The sequence below is a fragment of the Cavia porcellus genome, unplaced genomic scaffold (assembly GCF_034190915.1).
Source record: "Cavia porcellus strain 051 isolate PalLab524CR breed Dunkin Hartley unplaced genomic scaffold, mCavPor4.1 scaffold_6, whole genome shotgun sequence".
Classification (NCBI taxonomy): domain Eukaryota; kingdom Metazoa; phylum Chordata; class Mammalia; order Rodentia; family Caviidae; genus Cavia; species Cavia porcellus.
Genome location: NW_026947489.1, coordinates 67,102,885 through 67,125,165, shown reverse-complemented (window position 1 = coordinate 67,125,165; position 22,281 = coordinate 67,102,885). Strand labels below are relative to the sequence as shown.

Here is a 22,281-nt window from a genome sequence, read left to right as displayed (position 1 = left end):
CTAGGTAAAATACGAAATATGGTGTACGGCTGGACAACCTCTCTGCTATTGGCTCTCTGGTCCATGGAATGACCGGAAATAAATAGATTAGAAGTCTAATATCCTTAGAAGGGAGTAACATTGTCAAAGAAACGACAGGACTGGCCCCAAACGACTGTGAATTGCTCAACACCTAAAGAAAACCCCAACTCCTAGTCCAAAGGACAGGAAGTGGGCAGCTCCTCCTTGACCCCAAAACATCTCCTCCCCGTGTCATCTCAGATGTCTCCATGGAGGACACTTTCCCAGGGAGGAGAGCTGGGGACTCCTGTGAAGCTGATCTCAATTGGGTCCCAGTTCTGAAATTCCTGGGGAGCTGTTCACAATGTAGTTTTCTTCTCTTTGTCCCAAAGGTGGTCTCCATTTTATTTACTATATTATTTTTTGTTCTTGTTTGTTTTTTTCCCTACAATATTCTGTATTTAGGGAATGTTGGGGACCATTAAACTTCTCACTTAACTGTGGGCTTCTGGATTATGAGACAAAGCATGAAAAGCTCTCAGCCTCGAATAAGCCTCAAAAATGTTAGCAATTGTTATTAAGAAAGCTTGACTTACAAATACACACTAAAGAATATTCTGCTTAAGTGGTAGCCATTCAAATGGTGAGTTTTCCTAGGCCAGATATATTGAGTTGACATATAAATGCTCGTAAGTTTCAGTGGTCTGGAACTGTGTGTGTCTCCAGTATAAAAGTGGAGTAACTCTTCTTTTCTCCCCCCGAATCCCTGCATTTCACATCTCCCCACCACCACCAACACCACCATCCTTTTCACCGTGTATTACACTTCTTTACCAGTGTCTCTGATTGACTAGAAAACAAAACAGACTGAATGCCAATTTAACTTTTTAAAAAGCATCTTTATTATTTCATCAGGCTGAACACAGCACAGACTAAAAGGGTCTACTACATATTTGTCAGTTTGGTTCCTTTGGTATCATGTCTGCCTAGAGATAGCTGATGACAGCCACTCAACTGTCACCAAATTCAGGGTAAGAAAAGGGGAAGGAGATGATCCTGAGATCTTTCATATGAACTCAGTATATAAATAAATATTAAATTTAACAATTAAATAGCATAAATAAATTAAGATTTAACAGTTCCCACAGAAGAGGTAGCTGTGGAGGTTACAGGATTGTTTCCAAGGCTTTGGTTCTTGCTCCCTCACAGAGGTCAGTGGATTCTTGACTACTTCCAGGCCACTCAAGCATTCAGTTCCAGATCATTGATGTAATCTTGGACCCAGGTCTCATTGGGATCAGCACAGACCTCCCGGCCTCTCTTGGTTATGAAGCTGTGGAGAGGGAAAAGGATCAACCACTGAAGACTCCCACAGGGGCCTCCTGACACCATGGGGACCCTGCCATCCCAGCTCATGTCTGTAATAGCTAGGGATGCTCTGTCTGCTAGTCTAGACAGCTACTCTCAGTGACTCCAGGCCCTAGAGGACTGTCCCAAGGAGTGGGCAGGAGGGCTGGCACTTACATGACACCTGGCTGAGAGCACTGGCTGCTGGTCTCATAATAGTCAGCTACGTATGCACGTGGAATCTTCTTGGAGGCATAGGTGAAGCAGCAGGCTGTCGGCGTGTCAGCACCTACTGTAAGAGGAGGGAACAGAGTAAACTAAGTCATCTTTTAGAAGGGAGAGCCAGCCAAAAGCTGCTCCTTCACAGGATGAGGATGATTGGTTTGTTGCAAGCCGAGGCTGGAGTACCGGGTCGCTGGTAGGCATTTGGGCATTTTTGCCTAGAAATATCTATCTCCATCTACATTTCTGCCTCTGCTTTCTCTCTAAGTTCACTGTGGACTCTGTCTTTCCTTGTGTGATTCAGCAGTTTATTCTCTTGCCTATCTCTCTTCAGGGAATTTTATATCATTCAAGAAGTCATGCCCCAGTAAAAAAAAAGTCAGGGCCAGCTTTCTTGAGATAACCAAGGCACAGAATTCCAGCTAGTGAGTGGTGACACCACTAGGAAGTAACAAGTCTTTGATTTTGTCTCTTGTTTAGGAACCCATTTTTCTATCTATATAAAGTCCTATAACGGCCCAGCAGACCCCCAACCCTGACTCTCAGAAGAGCAAAGACCCCCTGTAAATATTGGAGAGACAGATCAAGATGTGTTCTAGTCCTTCATGAAATTCTTTTTCCCTTGGAGACTTTGAGGTCACAAGAAAAGATCAACATAGTCTCCTCATGCCAGGGAGTGGGGATACCTGGAAAAAAAGCACAAACTCACTTGGTGCAGAGAAGACCTGGTGGCAGAGAGTCATGGTGCAGAGGACGGCAGCGAGGACAGCCACGGAGACCTTCATGGTGCTGAGCAGTCAGTGGAGCACAGGCTCGAGTGTCAGCAGAACGAGAGAGGCCTGGATAGTGCTGCTGCTCCTGTGCTTCTGGCATCTCAAGCCATCTTCTCTTCTTTTTATAGACATCCCAGGCCAAAAGGGAAGTGCAATCTGGGGGTGACAAGGGAAAATCTGAAGCATGGTAATTCTGTCATCTGAGAATTGCACAACTCAGTCTTTGGTGACCAAAGGGGTGCAGGATATCCAAGAATAGCATCTCTGAGATATGGGTCTCAGTTCTCAACTCATAACCTGCTCTGACTTTTTGGAGGACAGTTGTCTCCCTTATGAGCAGGAGGAGAGGGGAGTGGTGGCTCAGGGCTATTCTTAGCTGGTCTCTTCTCATAAGAACTGATCTATAAATGACTTGTCTGGTTCCATTTCTTCCCACAGAACTGAAACTGCTTTTCAAGGACTCCCTAACCACATGGATGGTGTACTTGTGGTCAGTGGCACAGCTTCCCCACCCCAGCCTGTCTAACGAACTGAACTAAGGAATCCCCAGATAGAGGAATAGGAAGTATGAGGTCACATTTCACTCCTGCGTCCACTCATCAAACAGTCATGGGGTGACCAGGGCACTGGGTTAAACACTAGTTGTGGATCATAAAGATACTTTAGGTGTGGGTGTTAACACGTCAAGAATTAAAAATATTTGTACCCATTAATCTAGAAATAGCCTTTCTAGGAAACTGTACTATGGAAACAACTCAGATAGGGAGGCATCTTCAAACATAAAGATGAACCAGTATCACAATTCTGAAATAAGGAAACTTCATTCATTTTTACGAAGGACATGATAAAGTGAATTATGGCATATGTATAATTAGGCCCTTAAATTGAATGAAGTGACATAAATATGCTCTTGAAAAAGCAAGACAAAAAAATTACACAAATTTCTGGAAATGTATATATACTTCAACAATTGGAGCTATGGGAAAACTCAAAAGCATTAAAAATAAATGCCCTAAAAATTAACAATGCTTGTATTTGTGTGGTAGTTTTATCAATGATTACTTTTCTTTTTCCTTTTTTTTAAAAGAATTTTCTGATTTTATTTAGTGAGGCTGTATTACCTTCCTTATCAGTCACAAATTGTGTTTTAAAATATTTGTAAGCATCACTGGTTAAAATGACTTGTCAATTGTTTAATTTGAGAGAAATGTTTGATAAGTATACTAAAATTTCTGTCCAATGACCTTTGCTAGAATGAAGTCTTAATTTCTCATGTATCTGAATAATTTTAAGAATGCTATATAATATCTACTTAAGCACTGCTAAACTCAAAGCAGTTTTTATAATTCTTTTCAATGCATAATTTCAGTGATATAAAAGTCTACACTATCAGCTAAACTGGTTTTTTCTTTTCCATCCTTTATATTACTATTTCATAATTAATAAACCTATATCATATTTTATATTGAGAAATTGGTTCCATTATTTTTAAAAACTTTTTTAAAATACTGAATTTATTTTGCATGTATATTTTTGTTTCCCCACCATTTTCCTGCCTGACCACCATGACTGCGCCCTATCATAACATTCCCTACTACCTGATTAAAATCCAGAAAATGGTAGAGTTCCATCTTTAAAAACTAGACAGACATTCTGGACAACACATTCCTGGCAATGGACCTTGGACATGGATCACACATGGTAAGGAAATTTCTCACTTTGCTTTGTACAAAGGAAAGCCAGATATCAATTGTTACAGAAATGAAATAAGACCAAAAATGTTAACAAACTGCATAAACTATTTTCTTAAAAAGATTTCCTTCACTGAAAAAGATCTTGAATAGCTTCCTTGTCAATCAAAAACAATTTTTCACATAATTGGTGAACTTGACTGGCTTCTACTTTGAGAAGAGAACGACCTTTTTTTCTGACTGCTTACAATTTTGCTTTAGTATCTTCTTATAGAGTTAGATCTTTTTGGTTAAAGCTTTGATCTTTATGTTGATGGTATTGAGTTTTTTCCATTGTGGTTTGATTTATGCACACTTTTAACTGTAGTATTTCATATTTTCTTCACTGAAGTTTTTTTAGTTACTTCATCATCAAAATCATCGCAATCACCATCTTCTTCATCATCATCATCATCATTGCCTTCTTTCCTGGTTTTAGTTTTTTCTGTGGAAACTTGCTACCACATCTTGGGAGAGATGGGTTTCCAGATATACTTAAGAGTGTTACATCCTCTTCCTCTTCCTTTTTTAACTCTGCATCTTCTTCTACAGCTGCTAAGTGCTGTTCGTGAATATGTTCATTCATTCACTTCAAACTTAAAACTACAGGTAGTATAACTGCAAAGCCCCCAAGGCAAACCACTGGCTGTACAGACATCTTCAAAATTAGTGGTGTTACGCTAACCAGACCACTTTGTAATTCATTGCCTCTATCTTAACAATGTTCAGTTCATCCTTTGCATCAGCCTCTAAGCTGACCATTCTGAATGAGAACTGGTGCTTATTATCATTATTCATCTTAAGTAACATTGGTCAGCCTTTAATTCACAAGAAAAAGATAGCTTTGGGGCCTCAGGGGCTCATGTCCATGTCTATCAAATTTTTAATGGGGTGTTGGTGCACAGCTGACAGAGGAGACAGACAAAGATAAATGAGTAGTGGGTGGGACTACAGATCAGCAGCACAGCACCCACCGGGTAAGCAAAATGTCCTGAGTTTGATTCCTAGTACAAAAAAAAAGAATGGATAGTGCTCTGAGTTCTTTGTAGTGGCCTTTATCCCCAGACACCCCAATTTAGTAGGGACTAGTAAAATATGTGAATCGCAGCACTTAACAGAAAATGCTAAAACTCCTAAAAGAAGATGAAGCAAAAGCTAAGAAGACTCAGTATGAGGAGAGGAAAGGGATTTCTGTGGGAACATGGGGAAAGACTTCATTAAAGGGATGGAACTTTGGTTAAATCCTATGGAACACATTTGGGTGGGGTGGGAGGCCGATGCAAAGTTACAAGAGTGACATTGTGGACTCGGAAGGAAAGAGAAATTGTTTGGTGGAGCTGCAGGAGTGTTTGGGGAATATGGCTGATGGAATTAAACTGGAGCAAACCAGGAAGGACTAGAATTCTCCCCAAGGGAGTTAGAGTGGACGTGTCAGATACCAGGGAACAGTGGAGGACATTAGACATAACAAAAAAAGATCACACGTTAGGAATTCTGTCTTTCCTAAATGTCTATAGAGTTACAATTTTAAGAACACACAGGCTCTGTTTGCACACTCCCTGTGATTGCTAATGCTGGAAATAAGGCAGGTGAAGCAAAGGCAAAATCATGGGCAATCAATGGGAGGTTTCACTGTGGCTGTGGCATCCAAATATATTCCTGCATCATTAAAATCTCAAATACTGGATATTGCAATCCACATATTATAATCCCTTTTTCAGTCTTCCTCACAATCCAAAAAGTTATACTTATAGTCTCATTGAGATGTTATTGTAATCTCTGCAAGTTAATTCCAATCTACCGCCTCCAATGCAACCCACAGCAAGAGTAAAGACACTGAGACAGATTCAAAAATAAGGACAGCTGAGTGGTCCTAAGCCCAGTCCCCATGAGGATGTGTGGACAAAGGCCCTGATCCAAAGCCTCTCCCAGAATTTACTATCTTGTGAAGAAGGGGGTGGTTTGAGGATGAGTGATAGTGAGGATGGTGAGAATTATGTGAGTAATTTGAGCTTGTTAGCCAGGTAAAGAAAAAAGCATCTTTGCAAAACACAGGGAGAATGACATGCGGAAGGACCAGTCTGCATAATTCAATTAAGGTAACAACTGAATTGTTTTTGGCGACTGCTGCTCCAGTTTCTGATATGTAAACTTTTGTGCTCTGAGGAGTCATAGTCTCTTACTTTGAGGCTCCTACCCAGCTGACATTCCCCAGAGCTGAGTGGCTCTGCCATCCCCCTTTGCTCATCTTTGACAGAAAATACTATGCAAGGAAACAGGAGACTGTCTGATGGCTTTAGATATTACATATTAGTTCCTTGGCTGGCCTTATTTGCAATGTTTAAGAGCCAATTGAAGAGAGAATGAATTACCATAGTCAGCTCTGTCCCTATCTTTATATGGAAATGTCTCGATTTAACCAATGTTGCAACAATAACAATTTGAGTGGCTCATAGTGTCTCCTACACTGTATGTCTACCAGTCCCCCAAAAAGAAGTCACTATCACTTCTTTTCACTAGAAACTGCTTTACAGATGATGAATTCTCCTCAACCCACATTCTCTGTCCCCAGCCATACCCTGATGGCCCCAAGTACATTCTCTCATTCATTTCTTTAAAAACAACATTTTGTTGTACTCTTTTGATACACATGATCACATTCATCAAAGATAATTTGTACTTGTATATGGTATATCTTGATTCTTCTTTTTCTCCCCATTCTCTTCCCCTCACTTCAACACTATTCTCCTCATTTGCAAAACCCCGTTTCAGTTTTTTCTTCTATTCTCTTTTTTTCCTTTTCCCTTCCTTGCCTTGCTCCTCTCTCCTCCCTCCCTCATTTCTTAGGGAACTCATGATTCAGTTCCTATGAGTTAGGGGAGAAGAAAAGAGGAAATGGAAACTGCTGAATGATCCACTCTTCTGATAACGGACATGATTTGTTTCCAGGATTACAATAATAACCACAGAGTAAAATAAGTCATCTATGAAAACTTTTCTTCAAAAACTCAGATGACACCTTGTTGGCTTTAACCCAAATATGGACTATGTCTTGTTGACTGATCTTAGTTAATCAAATTCTGGCACACGATGATTATAACATGAAGAATCTCCCAACCAAGTCTCTGTTTCTAATGATCTTGTTCTTTTTAATAAAAGTGATTTATTGAATGTATGATTCTTAGTGTTTATATATTCATAAAATTTTCCACATTAATCCCCAAACCAGGAAATAGACTTTTGCCATGTATTTTCATTTGGGTAGAAAATAACATACTTGAATGTATAGAATGCTCTTAATATATATATCATATAAGTAATGGGATCCATAGGGCGATTGAGTTAGAAGACTGTTGGAAATTTCCTAAATAGCAAATTTATGTTCCCAGGTGATTGCTTTTTAATTTAACCAGTGTTACACAGGTGGAATTGGTCAGTTTCATATTTTAAGCATCTGTCAATATATATCCCGTAATAACTACATTGCCTATTCATAATGAAGCTAAATCAATATCTGGCAAATGAATAAATCACGTTTGACTTATAATAGCTAGTTTGTTATGCCTTAACTCTCATCATGAAGTTGAAATACTAATAAAAAGGGAAGGATAAGAGAGGCCATGTGACAAATTCTTGACTTTTGGAAAAACACCAAGATTGCATAGGTGGTGGTGACAGAAAGTAACTGCCAGTCAGCTTAGTGGATCCTTTCAAATGGAGGGCCTGATTTGTGTCCTTGATTTCCAGTGAGTTCCAGGGTCCTGGAGGCTCTACCTCAGTCCAGCATGAGTCCAGGGAATTCTAGCTTAGCAGTTCATCTTCTCCAACATCACCGCCTTAGACTAGGTCCTGCTGGATTGGTTTCTTTCCAGTTTCTGGGCCTGTGGCTCCACTTCCGCAGATATCAACATCAGCATCAGTGGCCCCATTTTCAAGTGGATTCACTGATAATGACATCCTTGTTTGATCCAGCCTCACCCTCCTTATCTCAGGAGTGGCCCACACAGGCAGTAGCAGGCAAGGCCCCACACTTCACAGGCAGAAACATCCTAGAGTCCCATGTAGCATTTTGGAGAGGTGAGGTCTCATGGATGCAGTTCTTTATTCTGAGGCCTGTCTTTATTTTTCGGTCTTGAGATTTTTATCATTTTCTCTGACTGTTTTGTATGTGTGTAGTAGATTAGAGTACACGTCTTTGTATGAGCTAATTCCTCCACCTGACACCTGCAGTATTCTCTGCCCAATAAAAAGCATTCCTTTCTGTTGGGCATCCAAGCTAGCAGCCTGGAAGTCCCCTTGGATTTCTCTCTGCCTTCTCCTTCCTCCCATATCTATTCGATCATCTGCTCTAGTCTACATTGGAAATTGTGAGCATCTACTTCTCATTCACTGCTGTCAGGATGTTTGAGGAACTGGTTTTTCTTCCAATTCTATCCTTGCTTTTGTCTACCGCTCCACAGCACCTGATATGATATTGCTAGAGTATGAATCAGTTCCTGTCTCCCTCTGTTGATGTTCTTCAAATCTTCTGCATTGTTTTCAGAAGGAAATAGAAGCTTCCCTATCACGTGACCCTTGCTGTGACCTGAGCATCCCTCCCCCACCAATTTCTTTGGCTTCACAACTTGCCTCCTTTAGACTTCCTGAAAACCAAGACTCAGCTTTTCTGAACTTACTCCAGTTCCATAAATGAACAAATCTCTTTCCTGTTTTTACACTGAGGTATCAACTTGGCAAAGAAATTTTCCCAGTTTGCAAACCACAAGGCACAACTGAAACACGCTAGGCATGAACACGTGCCGTGGCAGTTTCAGGGATTAAGAGTTTAAACAAATAATGAAAACCACTATTTAATTCCCCACATTTTTTAAGAAAAAGAGAAGTCCATGGATTCTGCCTTCCAAAATCATGGGAAATGCAAAACCTAAAGACATTTTGTGTTGTAATAACGAGACTTTGGCTGTTAAGTAAGTTTATAATAAAGTACATTTCCCTTTGTAATTTCTTTACCCTCTATAGCAAGACTTGCTGGTTTTATTTCTGAAGCTATTGTATATGAGAGGTTTGTTCCTCTATGAGTCTCTTACCCCTCTGTGTTTGAGTGTCCTCATATATAAAATGAGGGAGTGACAATACCTACTTCAATGGGCCCCTATGAGAATTAAATACAATAGGACCTATGAAAGCCCTAAAACATTACTTGCTCATAATAAGTGCAGTCTTGAGCATTGGTTACTAATATCACTATCATTTAAATTTTTAAAATTTTGGCTAAAATTTTTAAATCAACACATAAAAATTTTACAAATTTACGGTTGCCACGTGATATTTTTTGTTCTCCTTCTCATAGTCTTACTATGTATGTAGTTCAGAGTGTTGTTGAACTCATTAGGTAGCCTATGCTGGGATTGCATTCTCAGTGATCTTCCTGCCTCAGATTCCCAAGTCCTGGGATTGTAGGTGTGTCCCACCACAGCCAGCTACCATGTGCTGTTCTGATACATATATACACTGTGTAGTGTTCAAATTATGATACAATAAATATACTCACCTCCTTATTTACTATTTCTTTGTGATGAAGATATTCAAAATCCTTTTTTCTAGATTTTTTTTTGGAAAACAGTACATTATGATAGTCTGAGTCATCCAACATGAGGTAAAACACAATATCTGTAATTTATAATTTTTAAATGTGTAAGACTGTGGGTTTTTGCCTGAATAATTGACCCCCACACTCTCTGCCTAGCCAATCATCTTTCAAATCAGTGTTCAACTTACAATAGGGAAAAGTTTAGAGTAGTTTAAATGGATTGATCTAAATAGCAGAATGGTTAAATACAAATTTGATATATTCATGCAAAGAAATACCATGCATTCATTAATTAATTCTATTTTTGAGTAATGTTTGAGTTTTTAGTAGCATGGGACAATATTAAGTAACAAACTATGACATATTAATTCAAGAAAGAATATTAAATCCTAAGAGTAAAATATAAAAGAAGATATAGAATGATAGACTAATTTTATTATTTATTTATGACTTCTTAGGTATTCTTAATAGATGCTGGCTATGTATACCTTCTACAAAGAGAAACAAACTAATATACTTTTTAAAGCATTCAAGCCTCACATCTTTTGGAAGTCTTTTTTGACTCTTCGCTACGAGTATCTAAAAGCATGAACCCCCAAATATCTGACACAGTGCCTGTCACATAGTAGCTATTCAATAAAGTTTTGCACTATTATTTTTCTTCTCTTGCTTAAGCACTGCCTATAACCTGAGTGAAAAGAGGATAGAAACAAGATAAAAGCACTATTCACAGGAAGATGTTTTATAAGGAATCCTGAAAACTTTCTTGAACCCACCAAATATCAATGAGGCTTGTGCTTTTTGTAGAAATTTAGCATTTTCTAAAATCACTGCTTTTCATCTTCATAGTCAAAGCAAAGGCTTTAAGAGAAGGAAGCTGGCTGGGTTGGTGGTCACAGTGGGGCAGTCCCTGATGATCTTCAGCTGGCTCATGGTACTATGATCTCCATCCACTCTGAATAACTGCGTGCTCATCTTTTCAATTCATAATTCAATTTCTGCTCCCATTTTTATTTTTTTATTTTTAAGAGAATAAAGCCAAATGAAATAAAGCAGAATAGAGTCAATCAAAGCAAAACAATGAATGTGGTACATGACTTCAAAACAAGATAAAAGGAAATCAATAATGGCTACCATAATGCCTCTTGTTATCTTCAAAATAACTGCCCATACCATCAGGCATAATAACATCAAACAAAACAGAGTAGAATAAAACCAATCAAACAAAACAATGAAAGCAATACAGGACTTCAAACCAAGATAATAGGAAAACAATAGTGGCTCCCATAATGCCTCTTTCTGCTCCCATTTTTCCAAAGTAACTTAGACACCATACTAGAAAGCCTCTTCTTGGCTTCTGCTCTTGATGTAACAACTGTATGTCCAGCTCACTTTGGCTTTCTAGTCTCAACATTCTCCTGCACATGATTCTCTGGGTCAAGACAACCCAGCTCCTTGGGCTGATGTGCTTGGCTCTGACACCCAGTGGTCTCCTCAACATTCCCAAAGCTCAACACTGCTCTAAAAGAGGCCAGGACATTGTATATATTGATGCCTCCATTTCCTCAACAGTTCTGTGATCTCTTCTGAGAGAACATTACCATCAGAGATACCTTATGTGTCGAGTAGACAGTCAATAATATTTAAGTTCTTGTTTGCATAAAAATTAATAACTAAGCCTGGTGTGATCGTCCACACATCTAACCCCAGAACTCTGAAAGACTGAAGCTGGAAGATCACAAGTTGAAGTCCAGTCTGAGAAATTTAGTGACTTAATGAGACCCATCTTAAAATACAATAAAATAAAAAATTGGAAGGGCCAGTGATAACCCAGAGTGAAGACCCAAGATTTATTCTCACTATCACCAAAAAAAATTAAATGAAAAGGAAATCAGATCTTTGATTGACTCTGCATCTAATTACTTGTTTAAGCAAGTCCTTATGCCTGTCCATGCTTTGATTTCCCCTATGTAGATCATGAAGGCAAACCTGAGACAATTTAGTTCTGATCTTTTAGAATTCTTCTTCACTCTTCTCTGGAGAGCCTTTCTTCAGATTGAAACTCTCACTTTACAAATGAATTAACCATTCAGGTCTGTCATTCTCCTGATATCCTAGGCAGATGTCTTCACCATTACTCAGGAGACTGGAAATCTGCACTTGTGGCTCATTGAAATGGAGTCTCCTTAGCATGCAGTGGACTTAGAATTAACTCAGAGCTACCAATTTGCAGCTGAGGGATAACTTGCTTCATCCTCAGATTCCCTAACGCTTTGTTTCTATCACTAGCATGCTTCATTCCCCAATACTTTGTTTCTACCACTGGCTTATTCTACTTCATAAGGCAGTTATTTCTGTTGCTCTCAACACATCACTAGACTAAGGTCTCCTTAGAGGGAAGGCTTCATTCAGCTGTATCTGCCTTGACAAACAACAGAGGACTAGAAAGTTGGACTGAGTTGAAATGCCATGGGTAACAAAGTCCGTGTGAACCTGGGGACATAAGACACACCCTCCTCTGCTTAAAGCCGTGGCCTTGAGGCATGCAGATGAAACTGGCATAACAGACCAGCATATGTACTACCAGGGGTGATAGAACTTTAAAGCTAAACATAAGGATCTTGGGGAAGATCTGAATTGAAGCAAATCCTGTATAGATAAAAGGGTGAAGGCAGAAAGAACAGAGGAAAGACGCAGTACAGTGTGTGTGCGTGTGTGTGTGTGTGTGTGTGTGTGTGTGTGTGTGTGTGTGTGGTGAGGTAGGATGACCTTGTACTTTATCAACTGTCCATGAAGTGCCCTATGATGCTTCACTGATCCCTCCAATTTCACAGCTTGAAAGCATCCAGGAGGACTGAATCTCTCTTTTCACTCTTCTATTGTCTATCTCAGAGCAGAGTAGGTTCAAATATGGGGATTAGGGTGAGCAGAAGGATTAGAATAGTTGAAGTAAAGGTGGGGAAAATTTTGGTCCAATCATCTGAATTTCCCTCATTTTCCCTATTTCATATACAACTATGGCCCTGGCCTCGGTAAAATATACTTCCTACATAAACCACCAGCAGCTGTGAAACCAGCCAGGGATTGACAGGGGCATGATGCATTCCCTACGGAGTGGTTGGGAAACACCCATATTCTGTCCATACCATAGCTACATTCATCTCTAGGTAGTCAATCTTATTTGTATATAGAAAAACATTTTCTGTTTCGAGTTTTCCTCACTTGGTTCTTGCTGATTTTTTTCTTCTTATTTCCTTATCAGCTCAAGAAAATACTCTGAAATCTTTATTTTCCATTCCCACTCTGCTCTAGGAGAAGCTAACCCAACCTCTTTCCTGAATGAAGTCCGATTAGATGGGTCTTTGTGTTCGGAAGGACCCATAGTGGTCAATGGTTCCTCTCTGTGGTCACCCTTTATTGTTGTTCTGGAGGCTACAGATAACCTGCAAAGACTGACATGAAGCCTCCAGGTTCTGACAGTGCTAACCACCCAGAGCATTTTGGTTCTCTTCCACTAGCCCTGTCTAGCAGGGGAGAGCATCTCACATTTCCTCTCAGATTAGCAGTTGTCACCCCAGTCTCTGTCATTGGTATACCACTTCCCTCTAAGGCACAGCCCACTTCTCCACGGAGGCTCTCTTCTTTTTCTTCCATGATGACATCGTTCTGAGGAAGAGAAACTCTAAGGAACATTTTGCTTTCAGCTAGCTGAACTTTCCTTATTAGTACCATGATATCATTGCTACCATGGAAATTCCCCCTCATTTTTCTGTGCTCTAACCTCAGTCCTAGGCTTCAGAGTCTCTATAAAAAGGGATTCCAAACTCAAATCAGCAGCAGACAAGGGCTCTGAAGCTTCTGAGCTCTGCAGTCTCAGCTCCACTAAGCTTCTGAACTCTGCATTCTTGGCTCTACCTGGACCATGAAATTCTACGTGACTGTCCTCTCTCTCCTTGTGATTGGGGCTGCCTTCTGCTCTCCAGTGCTTTCTGCACCAAGTAAGTCCAACCTTGCCCTGTCATTTCTATAGTTAAGAGATAGGCAGAGTCCACTTCTCTCTTGAGGAGTTAGTCCAACAGCAGGATCCAGGAAGAAACCAAATGGGAGCCTGGAAGATTTCCAAGTAGTGTTCTGTTAAAGGCAGAGTCTAGCACACATTCAATAATATTCAAACTTTCACTTGCTTGGGATGACCAGCCAATAGGGGGAAAGGATGGGTTAGAAGTCAAACTATTGAATTGAATCTATCTCTGATTACTGGTTCAAGCTTGCCTCTCTCTGTACCTAGTTTCCTATCTATAACATGAAGACAATGATATGTTCTGAGACTCAATCCAGTTCTAGTATTGTAGCACTATTTCTTATCTTCTCTGAGGATACTCTACTTAGATAGGTGGGCTTGGGTTACAAGGAACCATATTAGTGTCCCAGAGAGGTTCAATGAAGATCCACACCTAGAAGCCAGTATGAATAGCTCCCATGCAGAGTTTTGATCTCACCCTGACTTTTCCTTCCAGTTGGCTCAGACCCTCCCACAGCCTGCTGCTTCACTTACACCCAGCGGAAGCTTCCTCGAAACTTTGTGACTGATTACTATGAAACCAGCAGCCTCTGCTCCCAGCCAGCTGTGGTGTGAGTATCAACCCCGGGATGCTCTGGTAGGAAAGGTGAAGGCAAGAGCTAAAAGAGGCCAGCTGGGGTAGAAGGTGATCAAGAAAAGGACAAGTGGTTCTCAGGACTGTAAATGCCAAGGGCAGTAAGGGTACAGATTATGAGGTCACTGTTTTGAGTCCTGAAAGAGGCTGAATTGGTGGCAAAAGAGAAGAAGAGGGTTCTTGGAGAGGATGCTAGCTAGAGGACAGGAAATCAGGAAAAGTAAAAAAGATTGTGTGAAATATGGGCAGATCTTTCAAGCTGTGCTAGAAAACTTATAATCAGTTAGCAGTGGTAGGGAATGGGGAAATAAATTCCTATGGATTACAAGACTCATTGGTTCCTAATCTGGGAAAACTCTGGGGCCATAGCTAAATCCAGAGGTGGAAGTTGAGGGAGCCTGGTTTCAGTGCTACCCAGGAAGGGTCCCATTCACTAGAGCTGTCAAACATGATCTATGGTCAAAGAAAAGCAGATGGCTAAGATTGGTAAGGAAGAGTAGCAGATGATTTCAAAAGTTCCATGAGAGTCTAATCTATTTCTTGCTCTACAGATTCCAAACCAAAAGGGGCAAGCAAGTCTGTGCCAACCCCAGTGATTCCTGGGTTCAAGAGTATGTGGAATACCTAGAGCTGAACGAGGAATGATGTCTTCAAGGAAGGTCACCTGAGTCCTGACGCTTCTCAGTGAGATGCACCTTATTCTCCACAACGCCTCTCAGTAGTTCCTGCCTTTTCTCCTAATTTAATCTTTAGTATGTGCTTTGTTATTGGAGCTTTGTTATTGGAGTCAGTATTATTTGTATTATTTATGTTTGACCAAAGGACACATGTCTCCCATGGGGACGGTCTATCATAGCTGTTTCTCTACTATTGTGGATACATGGATGCTGCAATTAATCCCACACATTTTCATAATAAAACTTTTTTGAAATGTAAACATTCTGTGTGATTTTAATTTGATTTGGGTGGAAAGAAAGCGGCCGATTCTCTTAGTATGGAAAAATTACAGTTTCCAAAAGCAGTAAGAAGGAGTAGTTAACTGGTGCTCTTAATACATGATCTCATATAACACTTTCAACACGAATTTTAATGCCCTTGTGAAGTAAATGCTGATGCTCTTGATAAAGAAATAAAGGCAGAGAGGTGATGGGACTTGCTGAGATCTGCTTGGAGAGCACCATCAAAGGATGACTGTATCCATGAAAGGGGTTACCTATCTAACATCTCATGGGAAAACTGTCAATGGGTCACAGAACATTATAAGGTGAAAAGGAAGTGGTTCAGTGTCAGAAAAGTAAATGCATTTTTTTTATCAGAGTAATAGGAAAGTCATCTTGCCTTTATAACTTCAGTTTTCAAAATGGTCTTCTCCTTAGTGGGGATAATATTTCCTACTCAGAAGGACTGCTATGAGGTTATGTGTAGAGAATCCGGGACAAGAGTCCCTGGAAGATTCTTAGCCTCCCTTTCTGAGCCTCAGCATCTATCTTTTCTGAGTCATTGTTTAAGTTCAAAGAAGATGTGAAGTGTTATCATGTGGACAGAAACTAGGGCATTTGGTTTGATCCAGAAGTGTTGTGAGACTAACCTAAAGCCATAGCTATTTAGTAATTTTTAATCAGAGTTAATATTTGTGGGTCAGAAAGAAAGCAGCTCTGAGGGGAATTAAATGTACAATGAAGCTTCAACTCTGGAAAACAGAATCATAATCCATAACAGCCAGGAGAAACCCTTAGATTATCCAGTCCAGTCTTCTCATTTTGATAGAAACTGAGGTCCAAAGGCTTGGAAATAACTTACCAAATGCCATTCACCAATTGTGTGGCAGAGCAGAGCTCCAGCTAGAATCAACCCTCAGTTTAATGCTGTTTCCTGTGTACCTTCTTTAGTGACACACTTCTGTGGTTCTGTCCCTGGTCATGTTTTTGTAGTCCCTGGAAGATTCATTGAGTAAGATAAGTAAGAAGGAGACTACCTTGAAAATTATTTGAGGGCCCCTAGTTCTATGCAAAAGCAGAAATGGGACCTGCTACTTCTCAGGACCAACAGACACCATTCCCTTCCTTATCCTGCCCTCAGCCACCTCATCCCTCCAGAGTCCCCTGGGATCCTTTAGATTCTTCAGTCACAGAGAGAAGAAGATGAGGGACGTACCTGATTCAAAACAGATGTGAGGAGAAGCAAGCAGCAAAGAACCTGCTTGGTCTCAGTTTTTGTTTCATTTGTTTAGATCTCAGCTGCTGATACATTAACTACTATCCAGAGTGTCTATTTAGATTTAATTCAATTTAAAATCCCCTTTCTCAGTCATACTAGTTATGTCTAAATGCTTGACAGCTATGGGTAGTAGTGGCTACCATGTTGGACAGTGAAAATGTAGAGCTGTCCATCCTGACAGAAAGTTCCATTGGATGACCTCATTTCAGAATAGTACCAAGGCCCAAAGAAAGCATAGTGGGGTGTTGGGATAGCATAGAAGGTTCAATCATAGATTTGAGAAAAGATGCACAACTATATTCTAAGGAAATAGGCTGTGAGGAAATGGATGATCCCTAGGCCAAGGACAAAGTATAGATAACTGTAGTAGGCTGAGCAATGTCCCCCAAGATGATTGCACTCTAATCTCAAGAACATACAAATAGGGGGCTGGGGATTTAGCTCAACGGCATAAGCACCTGCCTTGCAAGCAGGCGGTCGTGAGTTCGATCCCTGGTACCGATAAAAATGAAAAAGACAAAAACAAAAAAAAAACATACAAATATTACCTCATGTGGCAAAAGGCATTTTACAGATGGGATTGAATTAGTATCTTAAGTTGAAGCAATTAATAGGTCAGGCCTTATAGGTAGACATGTGTCTTTTTAAAGGAAGCAGACGGAAATTTGGTGATAGAAAAGAAGGTGGCAGCAAGACAACTGATGCAAAATGCTATCCTCCTGGCTTTGAAAATGGAGGAAGAGACAATGAGGTGCAAGAATGCAGCTCTAGAAGCTAGAAAAGGCAAGGAAATGTTTCTTCCTAGAGCCTCCAGAGGGAGTGTAGCCCATTGAAACTGCTTTCAGACTTCTGATCCCCAGAAGTTTAAGAGACAAAATATGTGTTAAGATACCAAATGTCTTAGCCACTTTTCCATTGCTCGGGAAAAACACCTAACACCCACAGCTTAGAGAAGGAGAGATGTATTTTGGCTCATGATTTCAGGCCATGGTCAGCTGGCCCTACAGCAGAAATGGCACGACACAAGAGCCAGTGGAGAAAAACTGTTCAACCTACGGCAGCCCAAAAGCAGAGAGAGAGAAAAGCCAGGGAAAGAATGCATCCTCCCAGGTCACACCCCCAGTGAGCCAACTCCAACAGCACACTCGGCTACTACTGCACTCTTCAATAGATGGATCCACTGGTGAGTACAGCGCCTGTGGTGTCAGGGTGGGGATATACACACTGCTTCTTGTCTGGAACTCGCAGCTACCAAAATCGTAAACTCTCAGCACCAGTAAGAAATTAAAGAGGTGCAGTTTTAAATAAAGGAAGATGATTTATTTGGGAAAAGGTAGGAAAGGGGAAGATTGACGGCTTCTCTAGAAGAACAGGGAGCATCAGAAAAGCAAATACTCACAAGTTCTTGGCCCTGGCTCCTTTTATTTAGGACTAGTGATTCTTCCTATCCCCTATGTGGGTACCCAGAAGTTTTCGCCATCCAATTGGTCCGCTGGATGCCTTTAACCCTAACCTGGGTACCTCTGAATGCAATCTTTTTGGCCATTTGATTCCTTCCTATCCCTTTGCGATGGACAAGTGTATGTGTGTGTGTGTGTGTGTGTGTGTGTGCGCGCGCGCGCACGCGCGCACATGCAAGCATTATGAAAAGATAGCTCAGACTTAATGATTAAGCAAAGGAATATATGTGTATGTGGTAGAATAATATAATGATGTTAAAGTGAGAGTGTACATCTATGTGTGCATGTATAGGTGTGTGTCTTTTACATATTAAGTGAGAATCCTTAGGTGGTTTCCCCTTGTCTCCTTTGCATTCTATCACAGGGAATGAAGGGGTTGGTTACCCTGATCTTTATGTTTTTGGCTTCCTCTCTGCTTTGGTAACATTCTGATAAATTCTTAGGGTAATTGCATTACCTGGCACCTCTCTGGGTCTAGCTCCTCTCTCTTTCTCTGTCTTTCTAATTGTACTAACTATAGAGTCTAATTGTAGAGAAAAAAGCTGTTTTTAGTAAGCTTCCCTATTAATTTTTTAATAAAGCCTACCTTTTCCCTGTCTAGAAACCACTTTTCCTTATACCCCCCACGGTCCAATCAGTTTTTAGAAGCCCCACCTCAATACATGAGACTTTTAGAGGAGCATCTTAATCTGAACCATAACATTCTGCCTGTGGGACCCAGAAGATTTATGTCCATCTCTAAGAGTCGCCAAATTCTTAACAATTCCAGCATTGCTGAAAAGTCCAAAGTCGTCTCTGAAATTCTAGACAAACTTTTAATTGTGAACCCTGTAAAAAAAAAAAAAGTCAAAAAGAGAGTTAAATACTTCTACCATACAATGGCACAGGGTAATCATTTCCATTCCAAAAGAAAGGAATTGAACCAAAGCAAGACAAAACTCCATCAAGCAAAACAGCACATCTCGTAGCTTCATGTCCAACACGTGGGGCAATCTGCAGTGAGACGTGAGCTCCACAGGACCTGGGCAGCCCCACCCCTATTGCCTATTGCAGCTTTCATGGCGTCTCTCTTTGGGTGGCCTTAGTCAGTGTCTGGAGCTTTCCGCAATAGATATTCCATGTTTCCAGCATCCCTAACTTCTGAGGATCTCCACAGTACTTTTAGCTTCACTGCCACAGCTTCACACACTGCCTTCTTTGGGGCATCCTCGTTGGCCTCCCAGGCCTTCTGAAATCTGAGAGCCTCCATGACCTCATAACTCTTGCATTATGCATGCCTATAAAACCATGATCTCAAGATCTGCCCCAGTTCAAGCAGTAGCCTGGTCCTCTTAGGCCATGACTACTGTGGCATTAGAATGCCTGCATGACTGAACATGGGCAAATATTTTCCTTCATGGTTCCCCAGCTCTTAATAGCACATTCAGCCATGGAACTTATCACCAATGAGTACAGGGTCCCCCTTGATACAATCATCTTCCAAAAGCCCATTTCTGAGTACATGAGATTTTTGGGAGACATTTTAGATCTAAACCATACCAAGCTTGCAGTAATTTATAATAGCAACAACAGGAAACTAATACAAACACCAACTGAAGAGTCACTGACAGTCCCCACAGCTCAGTGCAAAAGGAAATGGGAAATTCTTTTTTTTTTTTTAATTTTATTTAAGGAGAAAAAAAAAGCAGAGAAAGGGTACAAGTTATACAGATTTACAGAAAAAATAAATAAACAGTAGGAAATCACTAGTTAATGGATTACACATTGTCATCTTAGAAATAATTGTTCAAGTCACAAATTTAAAGCTTGTAAAGTGGACATTCCAACAATGATACTGCAAACAGTTCTGTTCAATGATCCAATAAAATTCTGCGATATCATTTTCTATCTTATACACTTAAATATACATGCAGTTATATAGTTTAGAGCACTTTCTTTTCCTCTCTTTTGTACAGTGACTATTACACATTTTGGGTTTCATTGCTCCCACGGTTCTTATTACTTTTTTGGAAGAGAGTAAAACCAAATGTGACATAACAGAACAGAATCAGTCAAATCTGTTATGCCCTCTTTTATCTCAATCTCCACTCTATTATTTACTTTTTTATTTTTATCCTTTTAGTTAAAGGAAATGGGAAATTCTAGAAGGTGAGCCAAACTTCACTGGGGAAAAATCTAAGAGGAAATGAATACATTCCAAAGAAACAGACTACATTGAAATTGAGCATCGCAAGAGGCAGCTCTGCTTCAGTAACTAAGGATGAGGATGGAGGTTTCACCAAGGGTAAAGAAAAAATCCTGTGGAAGTGCACCTCTGCTTGAGACTTCCATGGTGCACTGTGGGTGTTAAGGTTTCAATATAAAGTGTTCTCTAAAGATTCATGTATAGGGGCTGGGGATTTAGCTCAGTGGCATATGTGCCTGCCTTGCAAGTGTGTAGTCATGAGTTCAATCTCTGGTACCGATAAAAAAGAAAAAGACAAAAAAAAAAAAAAAAAGATTCATGTATTAAGAGCTTTATCCCCAGGACAACAATATTCCAATGTGGGACCAAGACAGGTAACTAGATCATGAAAGTAGTAACCTCAGCAATGAAATTCACTGATGAGTTTATTAGCTGAATGGGCTATTAAGAGATGAGACCTTGTTGGAAAATATAGATTACTGGGAGCATTCTTTGAAAGGTATGTCTGTGTTTATGCCCTGCTCTTTCTCCCCACCCTCACATCTCTCTCTAGTTGTTTTCAACTCCCTATTTGCTGCATGGTGTGAGAAGCTTTCTTCTTCTTTGCCCTAATACCATGCTGTTTTTACTTTAGAGCCACCTGACTATGGACTGAAACCTCTAAAACTGAGCCAAAATAAACTTTTCATCCTTGAAGTTGCATGTGTCAGGTATTTTATCCCAGCAGCAGAAAGGTGAGTCATACAGAAGATTTCAGATTCCTAGATGGGAAAAAGTCCATCTTCTAATTTGTAAGAGGAAGCCTACAGTGGAGCCACCACTTATGTGTGGTTTTACTATTAACAGACAGTAATTTAGGACCAGAATATGGGTCTCCTCCTTCATAATGGAGCCTTTTCTCCCATACTTCCCTGCCCTTCGGCAAACTGGACAGAAGGAGGTCAGTTTCACAAAGGAGAAGGATCGGGAAAGCTAAAGGAAGCTGGATGGCCTCCTGAAAAAAAAGTTTCACCCAGGGGTTAATAAACAAACCTCCTTGACATGAGGCAATATAGGACTTCACTTCTTGCGCAATATGAGACTTTAGCTTCTCCTTTCCATCCTGCTGTTTTTCTTACCCTGGTATATGCCTACTTGACTTTATAGCTGAGGTTTCTCTAGGTTTCTGGGTGAGGGAAAGAGCCAGAAGAAATGAGACAAGACAATTAAGAGAGCTATGATTTATGGAGCAACTTCAGACTCCAGTCCTGTTTCTCGACACTCTTGGCAGTGCCTTGCTTCCACATTTGACCCTCTAGTTAAGAGGGAATGTGTCTCTTGTTGTATCATCACTTGAAAACTGTCTGTGCTTCTCTCTTGTCCCACTCACTCTAAAACTTTCCACAGTAACTTCACTGACATGGGCATTTTCCTCCCAAGAGGCCTGATGTTGAGCGAGTAGAGGCAAGAAGCAACGAAGTGAGATGAATTAAAGATGATGAAATGAACAAAAACCCACAGTTCTTCCTGATGGCTGAAACCAACCACCACATCACAGAGCTGAGCTTCATCCCACACTGACCTTCAATGCACCAAAAGGGCTTACCCTTTTTTCACTCACCCCCGCCTATTTTCGCTTTTAAACATCTCATGCTGAGGAAACGGCAAAACACAAGAATGGAAAGACACAATTGTGAGTGAATTTTTCTACTATTTGAATAATTTCATTCTTTGATATGTGGTAAGCACGTAAAACACATGTTCAAAAGAAAAGAAAAAGTAAAAAAATTCAAGAAACACAAGTCTGACCACAGCAAGATGGTCTTCCCTTCCATGAAAACTGTCCCGACTGAAAGAACAGGATAGGGAAAGTATGTCCTCAGGCTTTGTTAACTCCTTCTGAATCTCAGGACACTGTATGACTGGGTTCCTCAGGGAGGGACTAGTTATTTACAATAGTTCCTGATTCACCTCCTTAAATTGGTTATAGTTTCTTTCTGATAGGGGCTAGAAGGAGAGGGTTAGTCCCCAACACTGAGTGGGGTCCTTCTTGGGGTGGGCACTGTACTGTGAGAGTTTTATGTATACACTCCTTAAATACTTGCAAAATCTCAAGTAGACAT

General features: G+C 40.4%; 2 protein-coding genes and 1 pseudogene across 2 annotated transcripts; 1 reads left to right on the top strand and 2 right to left on the bottom strand.

The window, feature by feature from the left end:
* Positions 1-878: 878 nt before the first annotated feature.
* On the bottom strand, positions 879-2,503 carry LOC100734903 (C-C motif chemokine 3-like). The gene is made up of 3 exons (XM_003469590.4): positions 2,279-2,503; positions 1,525-1,639; positions 879-1,333 (listed from the first exon to the last, which is right to left on the bottom strand). The coding sequence occupies exons 1-3, from the start codon at positions 2,352-2,354 to the stop codon at positions 1,243-1,245; spliced, it is 282 nt and encodes a 93-aa protein (XP_003469638.1). The 5' UTR covers positions 2,355-2,503; the 3' UTR covers positions 879-1,242.
* A 1,835-nt stretch (positions 2,504-4,338) lies between these two features.
* Positions 4,339-13,044, bottom strand: LOC111756768 (nucleophosmin-like; annotated as a pseudogene).
* Positions 13,045-13,291: 247 nt separating this feature from the next.
* On the top strand, positions 13,292-15,254 carry LOC100735368 (C-C motif chemokine 4). The gene is made up of 3 exons (XM_003469468.4): positions 13,292-13,660; positions 14,180-14,294; positions 14,869-15,254. The coding sequence occupies exons 1-3, from the start codon at positions 13,585-13,587 to the stop codon at positions 14,960-14,962; spliced, it is 285 nt and encodes a 94-aa protein (XP_003469516.1). The 5' UTR covers positions 13,292-13,584; the 3' UTR covers positions 14,963-15,254.
* Positions 15,255-22,281: the final 7,027 nt, after the last annotated feature.

Bases quoted from the DNA above. Each gene is read 5' to 3' on its own strand.
- LOC100734903 (XM_003469590.4), bottom strand. From the start codon at position 2,354: ATGAAGGTCTCCGTGGCTGTCCTCGCTGCCGTCCTCTGCACCATGACT. The intron at 1,640-2,278 runs GTGAGTTTGTGC...CTCCTCTTACAG, and splicing joins CCAGGTCTTCTCTGCACCAA to TAGGTGCTGACACGCCGACA. The intron at 1,334-1,524 runs GTAAGTGCCAGC...CCCTCTCCACAG, and splicing joins TGCTCTCAGCCAGGTGTCAT to CTTCATAACCAAGAGAGGCC.
- LOC100735368 (XM_003469468.4), top strand. From the start codon at position 13,585: ATGAAATTCTACGTGACTGTCCTCTCTCTCCTTGTGATTGGGGCTGCC. The intron at 13,661-14,179 runs GTAAGTCCAACC...TTTTCCTTCCAG, and splicing joins TCCAGTGCTTTCTGCACCAA to TTGGCTCAGACCCTCCCACA. The intron at 14,295-14,868 runs GTGAGTATCAAC...CTTGCTCTACAG, and splicing joins TGCTCCCAGCCAGCTGTGGT to ATTCCAAACCAAAAGGGGCA.